Source organism: Helianthus annuus, chromosome 5 (assembly GCF_002127325.2).
Source record: "Helianthus annuus cultivar XRQ/B chromosome 5, HanXRQr2.0-SUNRISE, whole genome shotgun sequence".
Lineage (NCBI taxonomy): Eukaryota > Viridiplantae > Streptophyta > Magnoliopsida > Asterales > Asteraceae > Helianthus > Helianthus annuus.
The window spans coordinates 167271690-167290553 of NC_035437.2; the positions used below are offsets into that span (position 1 = coordinate 167271690).

At 35.9% G+C, this 18864-nt stretch overlaps 4 protein-coding genes and 1 non-coding gene across 5 annotated transcripts; 4 read left to right on the forward strand and 1 right to left on the reverse strand.

The window, feature by feature from the left end:
- Positions 1–3050: 3050 nt before the first annotated feature.
- Positions 3051–5779, forward strand: LOC110870318. The gene is made up of 6 exons (XM_035990059.1): positions 3051–3173; positions 3261–3383; positions 4270–4492; positions 4605–4740; positions 4917–5221; positions 5361–5779. Exons 1-6 carry the CDS (start codon positions 3055–3057, stop codon positions 5736–5738), a joined length of 1284 nt encoding a protein of 427 aa, XP_035845952.1. The 5' UTR covers positions 3051–3054; the 3' UTR covers positions 5739–5779.
- An 890-nt stretch (positions 5780–6669) lies between these two features.
- On the forward strand, positions 6670–6861 carry LOC118492660. The gene has a single exon (XR_004894663.1). It is a non-coding gene; the product is annotated as a U2 spliceosomal RNA (small nuclear RNA).
- A 251-nt stretch (positions 6862–7112) lies between these two features.
- On the forward strand, positions 7113–7796 carry LOC110871318 (AT-hook motif nuclear-localized protein 16). Its single transcript, XM_022120144.2, has one exon. It carries the CDS (start codon positions 7113–7115, stop codon positions 7794–7796), a length of 684 nt encoding a protein of 227 aa, XP_021975836.1.
- A 2411-nt stretch (positions 7797–10207) lies between these two features.
- On the forward strand, positions 10208–12561 carry LOC110873380. Its single transcript, XM_022122298.2, has 2 exons — positions 10208–10365; positions 12036–12561. Exons 1-2 carry the CDS (start codon positions 10294–10296, stop codon positions 12441–12443), a joined length of 480 nt encoding a protein of 159 aa, XP_021977990.1. The 5' UTR covers positions 10208–10293; the 3' UTR covers positions 12444–12561.
- A 638-nt stretch (positions 12562–13199) lies between these two features.
- LOC110873379 (nuclear transport factor 2) lies at positions 13200–18677 on the reverse strand. The gene is made up of 8 exons (XM_022122296.2): positions 18518–18677; positions 17836–18024; positions 16089–16392; positions 15551–15979; positions 15270–15385; positions 15106–15171; positions 14351–14414; positions 13200–13621 (listed from the first exon to the last, which is right to left on the reverse strand). The coding sequence occupies exons 2-8, from the start codon at positions 18022–18024 to the stop codon at positions 13380–13382; spliced, it is 1410 nt and encodes a 469-aa protein (XP_021977988.1). The 5' UTR covers positions 18518–18677; the 3' UTR covers positions 13200–13379.
- Between the last annotated feature and the right edge of the window lie 187 nt (positions 18678–18864).

Below are 18864 nucleotides of genomic sequence, written 5' to 3' on the forward strand. Positions count from 1 at the left end.
GGTTCAAACGTCATGGTGTCAGTGGCACCAGAATCAAATATCCAAGAATTGTTTTTTCCATGATTGATTGCCATTTTTTTAACGTTGTCCCGGCACTGCTATTAAGTAACCAACTAAACCGGCGAATTTATCAATTTCGCTGGATACTTGAACTCGCGTTCAAGATTTTAGTTCGGAATATCGTCGCTAGGTAGCGAAGGTACTTTACCGGCGAATTTATTAAATACACCGGTAACTTGAACTCGCGTTCAAGATTTAAAGTCGCTCACAAATAATAGGCTGCTAATAACAACTACGCTATCGATCAACAGTGTATTTATCAAAAGCTTTCAATATTTAATTACAACTTTGATAATAGTGGCCGACAACATGCATATTGGTTTCACAAAGAAGCTTCCAATGATTTAGGAAAGTATTTGTACAAAAAAGAAACCACTGGGATAAAGGAACGAAAAAAAGGAATGGATCTTTGACTTTTTTGAAACTTGATTTTTTGATTTTGGATCTGTGAACAGATCTGGGCTGATAAAGGAACGAAAAGAGAAATCCCACTGTGGTCGCCAAGAAATCACAGATTTAAAACAAGAAGAAGGGGCAACAAAGAATGCAGTTTTCCGGCGATCGATGTGACGGTTTCCGGCGGAGGCAACGGAAAAAAAGAGAAACACAGATTTGAAAGGTTTGGTCGAACGGTTTGTAGAACGATTGATTTGTTTGAGATTGTTGAACGATTTTGGTTTTGGTTTTTGGTTGGAGATTTGATTTTCCAAAGTTTGTTTTTTGCTGGTTGGAGATTGATGAACAGAGTATCCACGGATCAGAAACTCTGCTCTGATACCATGTTGTCTAGTGGAGAACAAACACAGCAATTAGGGTTTGAATTGTATTGAGAATTGTATTGATCAAAAAATAGGGTTACAAAGAATGGTGTTTATATAGAACACCAAGTTACATATTAGCCCCCTATACTATCTATTATCTTCTTTCCGACAAGTTCGTCGACAACCGGCAGTGATCAAGAAAGGAGAAGGAGTGCAGACATGGCACCGGAGGAGGCTGCAACAGAGCATTATGCTCTCTATGCCGGAAATAGTTGGGAAGGAACCTGGAACCTGCACAAGAAACGTCGCCGGTTCAACTTCAATGAAGCCCGGAAAGCTGTTGATGAAGCAAATTACAGCGTCTTGATGTATGCTACAAAGCATAATCAAGTTTAAGGGGGATTATGTTAGAACTGTATTAAACTTAATTATGCTTATGTATATGTATTAAATGATATGTATTCGAACAAGTATGATAGCCTATGTAATGTGGTGTGATAAGCGGGTAATTTCAAAATAACTGCCGGAGCAGTTCTTCCCACCAAATTAACCGCTTAAACATGATGTATATATATACTTGTTTACCGGCAACATTCTCCGGTATCAAGACAATCCTTTCAATCAGAATTGTCCATTAAACCTTTCATATTCTGCACATAACCTTGAATACTCGATATTTCTGCACATTTCCTCATTCGAAATCATGTCTGTTGATTCGAACAAACTTAAACTTTCCGCTGCAAATGATCAAGTTTCCCAACACAATACGTATCGGGACCTAAAATATCAATATTGGCCTGTGTAAGAACCATGTGGTATCAATATTGGCTTGTGTAGAAACCATGCTGTATCATTCGTTACCGGAACCAAAGAATTTCTCTCAAAACAAACACCTGAAGATTTCTTAAGCTACAACCACTACCAGTCTACCACTGTTACCTAAATTATGGTCAAAATTAGTCCATCATGTTATATGTTTATAAGTTTATTGTTATCATTTATTTTAAATTGTAAGGTACTTAGGATACTTTTCCCAACAATAATCAATATACAACACCGTTTCATGCAAATATTCCTCAATAAATATGTGATATTCATCAAGACATAAATTCGTTATCATGTAAAATCAATTTTAAATAGAAAACCGTGGATCATATAACACATATATTGAAAATGATAATCTTGAATTGAGGAGATCAAGATCATGACGGGTTATAGATAATTCTTGATGAATTATTTATTGAGTCTGATAATTGTTAGTTTAAATTAGATAGGTTTCTGTAGTTGGTTTATTTATTTATATTAATAGTGTTTTAGTAGGGTTAGAACTAGAACGAGTTTAATATAAATAGATTGTTAGGACTTAGGGTTATTGTATTGGTGTGCGTTCATTCATATATTATAAAAAGAGTCGAACGAATTTGCTCAATATCATGTTTGTATGTTCGATTAAAGGCCTGATTTTCCAACATATATAACAAACCATTAGGCCCAACCAAATAAAAGAATTGAAACATAGGCCCAAGTCTTGTGTTTTATAAAGTTAATAACTGTTAAACCAATATAATATGAAACCTAGTGGCTTCTTCACGTGTTCTTCGTTAGTTCGTTTGCTTGCAGGTTTGAACTTTGAATCTCCCGTTTCTATCTATTGTTCATCAATCACACACACAAACACGTAAAGTGTATATTACAATTTAGGGTTTATTACTTTTAAGCTGATCAGTTTGACTTGTATTGCATATATTATATGTATATTTTTGTTAGAAAACAAAGTACTTACTATATATAAATCATGATTTGGCTTTTTAGGATCTGCAACTTATTGTTTTTGTATATGTCTTTTTTGTTATTATTCTTTTATGTTTGTTTGTGTTAACATGATAGCATCTTAACCAAGAACATATATAAACTGTAAACACACATGAACAAACTTATTTTCTTAACAAGGACAAAACTGTGTATGATTTGGCTAATGTACGCAGTATGCATTCTTAGTTTTAAATAACTACTTGTTATATATTCGTTCGGTTCATTTACAAGTTATAACCCTATAGTTGTTATTTACTGTTGATCTGATTGTTTTAATAAACGTTACGAACAAATAGCTTGATCATAAATGTAGTCATGTAGAACCTGAAATATATAAACTAATTTTGGACATGTTGGAGCATTTTAATAAATGTTTTAACTAATGAATTTGTTGTTTGATCATACAGAAACATAATCAGTGATGGCAGTGACTCCAGATGGTATATCACTGATACCGTCAAATCCTCGTCCGGATCCTTCAACTGATATCCGAGTCATTGTACAAGTCTCGGACATACAGCCTTATCAAGACCGATACTTGTACGGATAATCTTTTTATAGTTTGCTTTGTTTTCTGTTGTAAGTTTGGTTGCTACTGATTGTGTTTTCGACTTTTCGGGTTATTAGTTTTACAGTGAGTGATGGAAATGCAAAGCTATTTTCATTTGTGCTTTTCTCAACTGCAAACATGTATGGAGAGATTCGAAATCTTGATCTTATATGTATCACTGAGTACTACGTTTGGTCCCGGTGAGTATTAAGTTCTTTCTTTTGGTCTGCTCAAATCAATCAAAGTTTTTTTTATAGTTTTAATTCTACAGTTACTAATTTCATTAGGTGTTGCATTTTTGTGATAAAAAATTTATAATTTTTTTTAGCTTAAGTGAGACAAGCGAACATATATAATGGTTTTTTTTTTTTTTTTTTTTTTTTTTTTTTTTTTTTTTCAAATGAACTTGAAGAATGAGGTTATAGTGAATCATAGATTTTAAATTTGAACATATATGAATCTATAACAAACTTGTTGTAAATTATAGATTTTTAATCTTACCCACATTTATGAGGTAGAGGATCATGTAAAAAGTGCTCAAAGTGTGAGAAGTGTATTATAACACTATATATATAATACTATATAACATCATGTAAACACCGTATAACAATATTTAACACCATATAATACCATATAACACTATATATCGTTATATAACAAATATAACACTATAGGTTGTCTGATAGCGTGTCTATGATAGATGTATAGTGTTATATTTGTTATATAATGATATATAGTGTTACATAGTGTTATATGCTATTATATGGTGTTACATATTGTTATACGGTGTTTATATGGTCTACTCAAATCAATCAAAGTTTTTTTTTTTTTTTTTTATAGTTTTAATTCTACAATTACTCAATTTCATTAGGTGTTGCATTTTTGTGATAAAAAAGTTTTAAATGTTTTTTTTTAAACTTAAGTGAGACAAGTGAACATATATAAATGGATATTTTATTTTCAAACAAACTTGAAGTATGAGGTTATAGTGAATTATAGATTTTTAATTTGAACATATATGAATCTATAACAAACTTGTGGTAAATTATAGATTTTTAATCTTACCCACATTTATGATCCTATAAGGTATTTGTTGGTGCATAAATATGAAGTTGTCTCTCCTCCTAAAAAGATAGAAGTTAAGGAAGAAGCCGGCGATAATTTAAAGCCGAAGCAAGAAACCGAGGTGGAGACTTTTACCAATAGAGAAGATGCTCGTATTGTTTTGAAACCAAATCAAGAAGTAGCTAAGTCAGCTGCTCAAAACGAAGCAGTTTGTGTTTATAATGTAGAGTTAACTGATGAAGATGTAAGTGTACACATTTTCCTTTGTATGATATTGTCAAAATCCTTTTGCGATGGTTTTGGCTGTCGCAGATTACCGATTCCATGGTAGTGAATCAAGAAATTCTACTTTGCAGGGTACTCGAGTCGAAGCAGTTGTGTTTAGCGATGCTGCAACAAACTTCATAGATAGATTCAAAGTGGGCAAGGTTTATTACACATCCAAAGTATCTTTAAAAGAGGGAACATATGTTAATCACAAAGAGCTTAATGGTAAGATGCCCCGCGTAAACATAGTGCCGAGTTAGTGTATGATTTTCTAAGCTTGTTCATATGCAACTAGAATGAATATATAGTATGTTTCAATCTTAGGTTTTATGGCTAATTACTTTGTTGTTAAAATCTATTTTCTTGACGACGGCATTGGTATAAATTTTCATGTTTTGAAGATGGTGTGAGTGGAAAGAAGAAACAACAGTGGAGTGACGAGGAAGTTGAAGCGTTAGTCGATATTCTACGAGAACTTGCTTGTGATCAAGAAAACAAGAATACCATGGTTGAAGTGCGAAAAAGACTAGTGCAAAAATTTCCTGATTTTGATAAAGATGTTAACCCACACATAGACTCTATGATCAAATATCTTAGAAACAAGCATAGTGCAATTTCGGAGATGTTGATGCAACGCGGTTGTCGATGGGATTATGTTGATAACAAAATCAATTGTGAGAAGCATTGGTATGATGACTGGTGTAAGGTAAGTGCCCGACCCCCGAACTTTTCTCTCAGCAGTGTAATATATTTGGTTTTCGTATAGAAATTTTTGGGTATATACGTTTTTAAACGCGTATCTTTTTTTTTTTTTTTTGGAATAATATTGGTTTCATTTTTTGTAGGATCACAATAACGCAGTCGGATTGTGGAACTTGAAATTCCCGTATTTGTACAAACTGGATTCGCTTTGGGGCACAAATATAGCAACACAACTAAAAACCGAGGACATTTCACAAGCATGCGAGAATAACAATGACGAAAATATTGGTGTTGCGACAAAATCTGATTCTTGGGGCGATGAGAAGTTGGAAGAGATTATTGATGCACTTCTTAATGTTAGCTTAGCTGACGAGGATGTTGGAAGGGCTGCTGAACTTTGCTACAAAGATCCCGACAAAGCTAAGTTATTGTTTGCTTTGCCAAGTCCTATAAAAAGATCCTATGTGATGTCGTTCTTGTATCCAGGGTCGCTAAATCATATAAGAAAATCCCATTTCTAACTTTCGTTTATAAAATTTTCTCGAGCTTGTAGTGATTTGTGAACTTTATGACATTCATTTCTTAGTGATTTAATTGTAACGCCACGTTTGATAATGTATTGGATCTGTTCCTAATTCTAGGCAAATGTAGTTTCGTATCAACACGGGTTTTATATGAATTATGTAAGTAGCATTAGCGACCAATTTTCCGCAACACAGGTTGGTTGTAAATATGTCTTAAGTATTTCATCGTCCCTAATTTATGTTGCGATTTTAAAGACGGATTTCATTGTCCCTAATATCTGCCTCAAAATGAAATGTCACAAAATGATAACACAAGGATTTGTTTAATTGACCCCTGAATACTAATCCACAATGCAATCTTACTCATAAGTTTGTTGTGTTACAAGTTTGACACTCTTTTAACACTTTTGGCTGCCTACAAGTGAAGGGATAACCCCCTAGACCGGCACAATAGTGAATACACATCTAGAACGAGTAAAGTATATGCCATTATTAAGCGAACAAAGCCAATGACCATGGCCCGACAAGCAGGCTTGCTGCGCCGGTGGCAAAGACTCACGATGAAGGGCATTTGATGCTATTTTATCGACTCTGCATAAGGCTTTCAAGCCTCACTTGTTCTCATGTCGGATGCTGGTCACAACGTAAATCTCCAAATCCTCACCGTCAGTGGCAAAGCTTGAGATTTCCGACCGGGGGATTGAAAACGTATATACCTAAAAAAATTATAAAACCGGGGGGTCGATAACGTATATACCTAAAAAATTCTATACGAAAACCACATACCGAGCACCACTGAACGAAAAGTTCGGGGGGTCGGGCGCCCGAACTTTCTATTGAAGGCTAGTTGCATCCCACATCGGTTGGATTAACAAACATACAAGAAGGGACTTGAGTATAAAATCAAAGGCCCAGGACTGTAAAAAGCATACCTTTCTCGGCCTTTTGGCTAAGATCAAGTGTAGTATCTGTTCTTATCAGTTTAATATCTGATATGTGGGTCATCGACCCACTCGATATTAATCTTATTTTTTAAGGGGTAAGGCCCGTCAAGCTACTGGGGTCTTCATGCGTTGCCTTGGTCTTACTTACACTTTCACCGAGGCCTGGCGCACCCCTCCAACCCATAATTAAAGATTACTTATTTTCTTGAAACAAATAACTGAAGATTTTGATTAGTGGTAGTTGAGAGTTAGGAATTTATGATGCATAAATAAGTAAAAAAATAAGATTAATTACAATGGTTGCTGTGTTACTTAACTATCTCCTAATTATATGTCATTCTTTTGATTTTTCAGCATAAATATATCTACAACAATCTCCCTACATAAACACGAACATTTCGGTTAATCCCATGTAGAAATATCGAATATGGCTGGCAGTGGAGACCTTAGCACCATTACATCGAAAACCGGTGAAAATGTAGTTCGGAAGCCACGGGGCAGGCCAGCAGGTTCCAAAAACAAGCCCAAACCACCCATCATTATCACTCGAGACAGTCCCAACACGTTGCGGGCTCACGCCATGGAGGTTAGCCCGGGTTGCGACATTGGTGAGAGTTTAGCCACTTTTGCTAGGAGGAAGCAACAAGGGGTATGGGTGCTAAGTGCCACCGGGTTCGTCAGCAACGTCATGTTGCGTCAGCCGTCTATGTCATCGGCTGGTCCGGGTTCCGGGCCTGTGGTCACCCTGCATGGCCGGTTTGAGATTTTATCATTGGTGGGTTCTGTACTGCCGCCACCTGCTCCACTAGGTGTCACTGGCTTAGCCATATACCTAGTGGGCCCACAGGGCCAGGTCGTGGGTGGTGCCATTGCTGGCCCACTCATGGCCTCTGGACCTGTGGTGATCATGGCGGCTACTTTCATGAACGCCACTTTCGATAGGTTGCCCATCGACAAAGATGAAGCGATTGCAACCGCTGCTACACATGATCAACTGCATGGTCGTGCAATTGGTGTTTCGGATATCTATGCGCCTTCGCAAAACATGACCACCCTCCCTCCTCCTGAGATATATACTTGGTCAATGGCCCGACCGTTATCTAAGGCATGAGAATATGCTTCACTATTGTTCAAGAATTTGATAACTCGACATAATGGAAGCCCAAATTGTATTACTTAGAATCAACTAGCGTGTTAATCTTGTGTTTTAAAAGTTTGTTATGTAAACTCTTATTAGTGAAAATGCTATAAGAATATGCTCAAAACTGTCAGATCAGTTTTTAAAAATTATCCGCGGCCACTTAACATAGCTCGTACAATTATTCGTATACTTTTAAATAATGTGATTCAAAGCATTATCCTTTTAAGTAATAACCGCGGCAAGGGTAGTATAGTAATTTCACGTAACCATTTCATTCGATAGTTTGTCGGCAACGAGCTTATCGGAAGGTGAAGAGGTCCATTCCTGGTAACGGTGGAGGCTACCAGGGAAATCGATAAATAGTCCGTCAACTCCTATTGGCAAAAGCTTTGACTTTCTAAGGTCAAATCGATAAAAAGTCAACTCCATTAGGTTATGAATTTTCAAAAAAATTTCAAGAACACCTCTATGATCAAAATGAACTTACTAGCATAATATAGGTGGGAAAATATTTTTGTGAGGAACTAGTAACAAAATCCACATCAATTTGAACTTTTGGAAGTAACATGTTTGACCTCAAAGTCAAACTGTGACTGATGTACCTGTAGATCATGAGTGTGCGCTCTGGTCACGAGATCAGTAGGCGTTTGAAGGTGGCCGTCTTTTACAGGAAGTCAGGAACAATGATGTCTTTCCATGGACCAATCCCGACAACGTTATATTCTTTGATATAGTTAAAATAATGATCTGAAGTGATCTCTTTAAACGTCTACATACGGATAATCATGATCAGATAATCAGCTGTAATAAAATGGAAAAAGCAAATGTTTTTGATAATCAGCTGTCATGTTTAACTTCATGAATCCAATGTAATGTTTTGAAATACGGCGGTTAATGTGCAAGTTTTTTTAGATTTGTACAAGTGTGTATTTCACACCTCCTAACTTGTAACAATGTTTATACTCGTTTCTTTTTTATCTTAAGTAATTCTAACTAAATTAAAATCGCCATGATGACATTAAAATCAGCAACATGATGTTGAGAGTATAACTTACATGTTGGTTCACCAATACTGGGTTTTTAATTTCTGGATATATTCCGACAACCCTTGGTGCATTAATCGCAATTTGAATGTACTCTTCGAATGTAATAAGAGGATACTTTCCTGTTCATGGGTATAACATAGATTTATATGTTAGATACTCACAAACATATATGGTTTGGTAAACTAGTTGAAAGTGATTATTATATATTAAACAATAAGAACATGATAATCAACTATGATTAAACGGGTTCGTGTTTGGTGATCTGTTAGCCAGCTTGATTAAACAGTCACCCGTTCAAACATAGAATAGAAAATATATATATTTTTATAAGGTCAACCCGTTTAACCTATTTATGACCCGCCAACCTGGTTGACTTGTTTAAGTTAATGAGTTACACATGTCCTGTTCAAGTTACTAGATTTTAAGGGTTAAGAACACTCTGTCTTAACTCACTGATAGAAACTTTAGCATCATCATCATCTGCACACTCTGTTCTTCAAGAGCTGGAAATGCTAGAGGGGTGGGTGGTGGTGGTGGAAGGTTCTGATGGTGGTGACGTGATGGTGGAAGGCGGTGATGATGGTGGTGCTAGAATGGTGGTGTGAAGAGGGAGATAGAGAGAGTTAAGAGAGAGAAAGAGAGAGAAAGAGAATGATTGATGAAAGAGAGATCGCCATTCAGAAAGGGAGAGAGAGAGAATCTGAATTTTTTTATAATTTTATTTTTTTAGTATTTAGGGTAAAATGAACGATATATCTTTATGTGAGGTCTCAGATTTAACCACAAAAATTAACTGAGTATGATATAACTTGCAAGGGTTTGCAAACATCAAGTACGTTTTCTGTAATTATTGAAGACAAAGGACACAGTTTGCAATAACTTACATACATAAAGAACGATTTTTGTAATTTACTCTTAAAATTATAAAGTTTAAATAGTTTAAGTAAGGAGCTGGGAATTTATTGCGGATGTCTCGTAATCAAACCCTGACACCATCTCATTTTCTCTGGACCACATAATTTACCTTTCTCATCTTCGTCGTGAGACTGTTCGGTGAGGGACGCCTAATGATGGCATACACCATAATTTTAAGTTCAAGTAGTTAAGTGTATAGCTCGTTTAGAACATTTAAAAGTCAAGGTCCCATGGTTAGTAAATTTAACATCGGGTGGGGTGTGTTTGGTGACAAACGTTGCACATGGGGAGTTGGATAAAGATGTCCATGGATAGTAGTAAAAGAGTAGACCACCACCAAATTCCCAGGCAGCCAATAAGATAATGACACGTCTACAACACCAATAATACAATCCAAGAGCCATGTAGTTTATTTCTGCATCACACAAATAAAATCAAAGAGTGTCCAAAAGCATAAAAGTAAATAAACAAATAAGAGCAAAAAATCAAAAGAAGCACAAGGAAGGATGGCACTTTTGGTTTCATCAATGGCTACCACTCTTGCATTTGCTACAAACACTTGTGGATATAATAAGAAGGTTTGTCTTGCTTTAGGTTGTTGTATTGTACAGGTTTATATTATTTAGATGCTTTATGTAGATTCCACTTGTTTGTGTTTCTTGAATCTTGAAGAAGGATTTGAATAGTATATGGCATGATGTATCAATCATATAACTTCACTTTGAGTAATTGGGGTTTAAAAGGGTTGGGAGTTTTATCTAGGTTTTATAAATAATTATATATAATTGTGAAAATATAGTGGAGAGTTCAAATGAGAAAAATTTTTTGTAAGAAGAAAAAAGAAGAAATTTCAACCAATAAGAATGTTTTATTTTAATTCATTTAATATAAGTATTTAATGTTACTATAAGGGTACATTGGTAAATCTACATATGTCATTAATTTCTAGTCTTCCTCTTTAATAGCTAACTACATTAAATTTTTTGTAACTTATCTTCAAAATATATATTTTTTCAAAAAAATAAAATAAAATATTTTAAAGTGTAGGATAAATCTCGAGTTGTGTAGGATAAATTACGAGTTGTGTAGGATAAATTTTAACGTGTAGGATGAATTTCGAAATATGTAAGATAACTTTTGATGTGTGTAGGCAAAAAAAGTTAGTGTGGAGGATAGTAGTCTTTATGACTAATTAATTAGTCAAAAATGATAATAAATGAGATAAGTGAAAAAACTATTTAATGTTTTACAAAATTACCCTTTGTTCTTTTTCTTCTCAATTAAATTTTCTTCTCAAATGAACCTTCCCCTATTGCAATAATAGTTATCTAAACACTTGGTTTTGCTATTAAAAAAAAAAAAGGGTTAACGACACAGCAACTTGTTGCATGTTTACCTTTCGATGTAACTTGCCTTTGGGATTAAGACGTTAAGCCCAATGGTGTTGTAGACGTGTCATTATCTTATTGGCTGATGTATCAATCATATAGTCATGTGGTTTGGTGAAATTTCACCTTTAGTCCCCAACTTTTCAGAATTACACTCTTAGTCCCTGTGGTTTGACAAGTTGTTACTCGGATAGTCCCTAAAGCGGATGAAGGTTACTCGGATAGTCCCTGTGGTTTGGCAAGTTGTTACTCGGATAGTCCTTGTCATTTCACAGCCACTTAACCAGAAAAACTAACCTCCATCCGCTTTGGGGACTATCCGAGTAACAACTTGTCAAACCACAGGGACTAAGAGTGTAATTTTGAAAAGTTGGGGACTAAAGGTGAAATTTCACCAAACCACAGGGACTATCCGTGCATTTTACTCTTAAATAAAACAATATTTTTTGGAGATTTTGTTCTTCTATCAAAATGATATAAGCAATGTTGCTGCATCATATTGGGTGGGGATGTTACCCACATCAAGCCCAATGGGCCGAACATACCTAGGCCTAAGCCCGGACGTTAAGCCCAATCCACGATTCCATGGTATTCGTCATCGTTTTCGTATGAATTGGTTAGAATCACCACAAACAAAAGAGAAGTAGATGGTTTTTATAATCTGGTTTCACTATGCTAAAAGAACTTTAAAAGACGAAAAGGATGAGTCTTTAGCGATTTTCGAGTCGATTATGCATTATTATTTGTAGCGTACAATATAACGATACAAAAAAAATGTTTAAGAAATTGGCATGACTCTCTAATTGTATTCTTTTTCACATTTGCCAAAAAAAAAAAAAAAAAAAAAAAAAAAAACACAGGCTGCAACAATGAGGAGTGCAAGCAGCAGCAAGCAAACAACATCAGGCATCAAACTACTAACAAATGTTGAAAAACTAAGACTGCTAACAAAAGCGGAAAAGGCGGGTTTGCTTTCCGCCGCAGAGAAGGCTGGATTTTCATTATCTTCTATAGAAAAACTCGGGCTGCTTTCCAAAGCCGAAGAGCTCGGGGTCCTTTCAGCTGCAACCGACCCCTCAACACCGTCGGCTCTATTCACCTTAAGCTTGGCCCTATTGGGTTTGGGTCCTTTTTTGGTGTATTTGGTACCTGAGGAGTACCCTTGGGAAATTGGGCTGCAAGTGGTGGTGGCTCTTGTTTCTGTTCTTGGTGGTTCTGCTGCTTTTGCAGCTTCAAATTTTGTGTCTAATTTGCAAAAGTCAAGTTGAAGAGTATGCACATGTGCTTTTCCATGTTTTTCTTCTTGTATACAGTTTGGATTCTTGAAATTTACTTACTTTTAGGCTAATAAATAGGTTGTAAACCAACCAAGCTACTCGAGATTAACTCGTTGCTTGAATCGAGCCAAGCTTTACACACCAAGCACAAGCCGAACTCAAGCCTGAGATCGAGCTTAACCAAGTAGTAAATTGTATAAATATACTAAGGGGGTGTTAGAGGTGCATCAAGGGGTGCTAAACGGGTCGTGAAAATTTTAGACGAACCCAACCCGGACCCGGACCCGAAAATCGTGTCATACTTATGAACCCGAACACGACCTGAATATTCGCGGATTGACCCAAACATGACCCGTTCAACCCGAATATTTTGATTTTTTTATTTATTTTTCCGTAAATTAATATATTAAAATTAAAATTTACTTAAAAAAACACAAATGTATATAATACAATTACATTTAATTTATAAAAGCTTTTGTTAATTTCTCTTTTTAAATTATAATTATGGCATAAAATACACATCCCGGCATAAAACATACTGTAAAAAATATAATATAAATTAGTTAAACGGTCCACCCGACCCGTTTAACTTTAAGTGAACGGATTCGCAGGTTCAACTCGAACCCGCGAATTTTGTGTTAGGTTCGTGTCATGTTTTCGAGTCGTGTCAGATATTTACCCTTAGGTGCATGTTAAAAGTAATTGTATAATAATTAAATGAAATAAACAAACACAAAAACTGCAAAATAACTAATTCCAATCAATACCTTTTGCAAAAGAGGGCTACAAATATCCAAATCAAACATCAATGGTCCAAGAAAGATCAAACTTTTGTGACGCTTGAATATACATACATAATCAAGTCACAAAAAAATAAACAAAACGATAAGTCGAAAATCATGGTCAAAATTGTGATCGGAGGTGTGATTACTGCCCGGGTTCAACGTCTTTACTTGGTTGATGAGTTGATCTGCCACCGCCATTCTGATCGACTCGTTGATATACCTCTGAGGTTCGCCCTGTGGGTCCCTTTGAACGGTTGGGAAACTCGCCCTGGTACCTAAACTCATTTCTGCCAAAGCTTCGCCCCCCGAAATAACCACCACGACCCCTGAAACCACCACCTCTTCCAGAAGGGTACCGTCCTCTTCCTCCACCGCCACCACCAACTGAAAAATCAAAATACCATCATTAGGCCACTGATGAATCGAATTATTCTGAAGAATCTATACCTAATAAATAACTCTTGAGCCATGTTTCACAATTGAGTAAACTGCCATTTTGGTCCCTGTGGTTTTGCCACTTTAGTCCAAAACTCAAACTTTTTGCATCTGGGTCCTGTGGTTTCAGTTTTATTGCCATTTTGGTCCAAAAATGAAATCAGATCATATTTGCCTTATAAAATCCTGCTATTTTGTCATTTTCCGCAGGGGCAAAATGATCATTTCTCTTTTATAAATAAATACCATATTTTATAAGACAAATATGACCTGATTTGCCCTTGAGGAAAATAACAAAATTGCAGGATTTTATAAGACAAATATGATCTGATTTCATTTTTGGACCAAAATGGCAATAAAACTGAAACCACAGGGACCCAGATGCAAAAAGTTTGAGTTTTGGACTAAAGTGGCAAAAGTGACCAAACCACAGGGACCAAAATGGCAGTTTACTCTTCACAATTTTGTAAGCCCAGGATTCTTTTTCCCGCTTCTCGTATTTCACCCCTTTGTAATCTAATTTATTAATTTAAAAAAGTTAATTTCAATCGTATTTTATCTCAAAATATCGTTTTATGATTCTTAAATCTTCATTACTTAACTATTTAATATTTCGTTTATTCAACCCATGTAATACACGAGTTTCTAACGTAGTTGAAAACAAAAGAGTGTAGTTACCTCGGGTAGTTGTTCTCTTTTCTTCAACCACCACCTGACGGTTGCCAATTGTGATAGAAGGTTCCTGTAAGAGATTTTAAATCTTGAGCACAGGTAGATCAATAGAGTATACATGCATGATTGCATGCGGTAACTAGAGGTGGTAACTTCAACCCGTTTCTTATAAACGGGGCTCAGTTCATGGGTCAATTCAGATTACGATTTATCTCTTAACTCATTTACGATTTATAATTGGCAGAAATGAAAAACAAAAACTAAATAGGAGACACGTCAAATAATTAGTTTAAAAAAAATATAATTTTTTTTTAACGGCCAACAGTATCAATCCCGAGCACTCTCGGGGCACCCACTGGACCAAAAGGAGTACTCGAGAGTAACCCGAGTCCACCACCAATTCCGGGGAAAACCAGGCAACCCACCCGCCCGTAGGCATGACGGTGAATTTACCGGTAAACCCGTTTGGCTCAAGGATCGAACCCAGGTTTCCCTGGGTCTCCTGTCATTGCCCACCATCAGTGCCTCACTCTACACCAAGTGGGAGTTGAACTTGCATCTCCCAAGAGAAATACAAGCCTTACAGGCTTACACCACTTGACCTAGAGATCATTGGCAAAAAAAAAAAAAAAAAAAAAAAAAAAAAAAAAAAAAACATTAACTGCAAATAGGAGTTTTCATTCTTAATCTCCGATATTCCGTCATGAATTTGAGTCAAGTAGAAAGAGTGACAGAAAAATAGCAGAGTATCAAGGCCATACCTTTATAGCACTATGCATGGAATCCAATGACACGAATTCCACAAAACCAAAACAAAATCCCTGTTGCTGGAAATAAGAAAAACAAAAAAAAACGACTTTTAAAAAATAACGAAGACCATAAAAATTTCAAAGTGATCGAACAAATGAAATTACAAAAATCAAACCTTATTACTTCTGACTTGGACTCCGTCGCTTTTTATGGGCCCAAACTTTTTAAATTCTTCCTCAAGTTGTGCGACAGTTGCATTCATCGGTAAATTCCGTATATATATAGAGTGGCCTTCAATTCAATGTATCAACATACTCAGGATCTCTTTAAATAGAATTAGCCGTTTATAAAACAATAAACTTTATAATTTCTAATTTTCAGCAACCACAGACAAATAAACGGTCCGCATGTGCATGATAAACAAAAAGTAAAAGAATAGAAATGTATGTTTGTTACCATCGTCACTAACTTTGCTGTTTTCAGGACCATTAACGACCACAGGGGCCGATGCTTCTGGTTCCGGAGAAGGCTTTGCGGTCCTAGATTTTAGTTGATCAGTGTTAGCAGGGGCCCATTTTAAACTGCTGGTCTGAACATGACCCGAGCCAGATGATCCGGTAATCTTAGTTACCCTTACAATCGAAGCATATGATTTCTTCTCTTCTTGGCTTGCAGAAGAATCTGGTTTCTGAACGGAACCTGTTTCGTTCGGGCTTGTCTGAACCGGAGCAGGTTCGGGTACATCCACAACTTCTTCCTCAAGACCTGACCCGGACCCTTCGTTATCCTCCGGGTCACAAACTTCTGGCCCGTTATTGAGATCCTCGGCTGCCAAGGTTGTTGGAGAATCATATGTGGGATTATTGTCGGAAACATGAGTCGCCTCTGAAATCATGAGAATATAAGTATACCTTAGATGATGTTTTTCACCTCAAAGATAATATATGTTTAAGTTAGTTATTTACTCATTATCGTTATCCCACAGTCAACAAACCTGAATTTGGTACCGCCAGATCAGCTGGAACGCTGTCTACGATATTCTCGAGAGACGTAGAAGGTGTTTCCAATGGTGCAGTTTCCTCAACAAACCTAAAGACGTCGTTTTGAACAAAATATCCTTTTTCTTGTGGAGCAAGAAAGAACGTTTGAGCGAATTTCCTTTTCACGTTGTCTTTTCCAGTTAAGCATCCGGTCACTAGAACAATAACTCCTGCCTGGTGTGAATCTTGTGCGTCTGCAGTTTTAATCTCTGCCTTGACGTTTTTGTAATCAAGGGATTGAATCTTCTCATCAATTGCCTGGTTTAATCAATTAGACAGAAAACATATAAGTAAATATTTATTATTGGTCGTGAGTTTCTTGAATAAAACAAATTACACAAAGCTTATTGTGTGTGTGTGTGGAAGGGGGGGGGGGGGGGGGTAAGACGATGTGCGTAACTAAACATTTAGGAGGACGGGGTCCTAGAGGTGGTTGGGGCTTGTTTAAAAGGAAAGTTGACACGAGTATAGCAAGGTGCTTGGTTTTAAAATGCGTGTTGCGCTCCAATGCGTTTTGATCTCAAAAGCCAACGCGCATCACGTATGCGAGGCCTTTGTTATTTAAAAAAATTATTTATAGATAATTTTTTAACTTGTTAACTTTAAACACTAGAATATTAGATATTAAATTAAATAAATACAAAATATAGCTCTAGTACCATTAAAGAAGTTCAATATAACCAAAATAAGCCTTGAACTCTTATGTGTACGAGTAGTCTATGCAAAAGGTACAAGTAATCTATGTAGGAACTCACTTAACAACTTCATCGGCGCATTGTACAAGCCTCTTAAGCACATTGTACAATTTTACTCTATAGTGGTCAATTTAAGAAAAATGTGTGTGTCAGGGCGCATCATGCAAGCGCATTAGAAGCGAATTATGCAATTTGGAGCACATCATCCTCGCATTATGTAGTCGTAGCGCATCGCATCACCTGATGCGATCTCATCAACGCATCGTGCATTATGCACTCCTAATGCGCACATTTTAAACCAAGGCAAGGTGTGTAGTTAGAGGGATGAATGAAAAATTAACAATGTGAAGGATAGGGAATATGTTGATAAGGATGCCAAAAACTGACAACCGAACAAGAAAGCACCCCAAGAAGCTACGGTAAAATCCCTACAAGGAGTAAAAAAAATGACAAAGGTGGAACTGCAAGACAATCCGGTTGGGGGGTTTATGTTTCGAGGCCAGTTAACGTACAATACGGCTTAACGTACATCACGTACGACAGATAGCTTGCCTCTTACAAGAAAGGCAATTGAAAGAAACAACTCCTTTTATATAAAAAGAAGAAACCCCTTGATTACATGAATTTCACTAATTTTTAATACAAACCGAGCGGGGTCCTATCACCTAACCACATCACACACAAGTTGAGATCATGCCCTTAGAAACTTAGGCAAATGTCATTTTATTATTATTTAAGTCACCTGCTATGATTAAAAACGATAATAAGTAAGTACAAAACTAATTGGCTAAGTGCCTAAAAATGATTTTGATTCTAATAACAATATAATGACATAATACGGCAATAAAGAGTCCAACATGTAGGGACAAATTGCCATTAACTTGCTTCCCGATAAAAAAGAATAATAAACACAAACATGCGTCCATCATGTGACGAACATCGAAACATAACTTAACAGCCGAATAATCCATAACATAACAAACTAAAAACAGCAAAAGGAACTCACTTGCATGGTTGTTACAGAACTCATTAAGCCGTTTGTATCCGGCCTGCTTAAGATACTCGAATCCTGATAAAACTTATGCACTAATTCAGGAGACTGATGAAGAATATGGTAGTACTGATCCACAAATGCGTTGCCGACAACTTGAGCACTCGGAAGAACAGCAGCAGGACTCGCCGCCTGCGACGCCATCTGTACAACACATTCAACATCGGTATCCGGTAACAAAAGCATGTATAATAACAACTATTAGACAATGAACACTAACATAAAATACAACTGGAGTGGAAACTGAATAACTGATTAATGCCACCAAAATAAATACAAAATTAAAAATAAAAACCTATAAATAAAATATCAAATATATATCTTTAACAAAACATAAACAGCCAAATACATCTAGAACCATATCCAATCAAACATAACCTAGCAACACAAAAAGAATTAATAAAACTGAACAAGATTAAATTTTGAAACAAACCCTAATCAGCAAAATACAACCAAAACAAAACCCTTTTACGAAATCAAAAAATACACAAAATTTAAAGACCAAAAATAGATCTTGAACACTTGAATCAAACAAAAAAGATTAATTAAGAAACGAACGATTAAATGTCGAATTAAGGTAAGTAAGAATGAAATTAATGATATTGGATTTGAATTAAGATTGAGATCGAAATAGTACCTGATTTGGGTGGAGAAAGAAGGGGGTGTGTGTGTGTTTGTTGAGGGTTTTGTGAAAGGGAAGACAAGAGGACAATGGAGTAGAATAAGAAGAAGCAAAGATTCGATAAATTTATGGATGTTCTTGAAAACGAGATCAAATCCTAGTGAAAAGGAGGTTTTTGTTATAGTCAATCTTCATTATTTTTTTATTTTTATTTTTTAACCTTAAATATTTTTTGTTATTATTATTTTTTTATTTTTGAACCTTAAATATTTTTTGTATTTTATTGCTTTGTTTTTTATTTCATAAAATTGCAAAATTTGATTATCTTAAACTAGGATATAACCCGTGTAATATACGTGTTG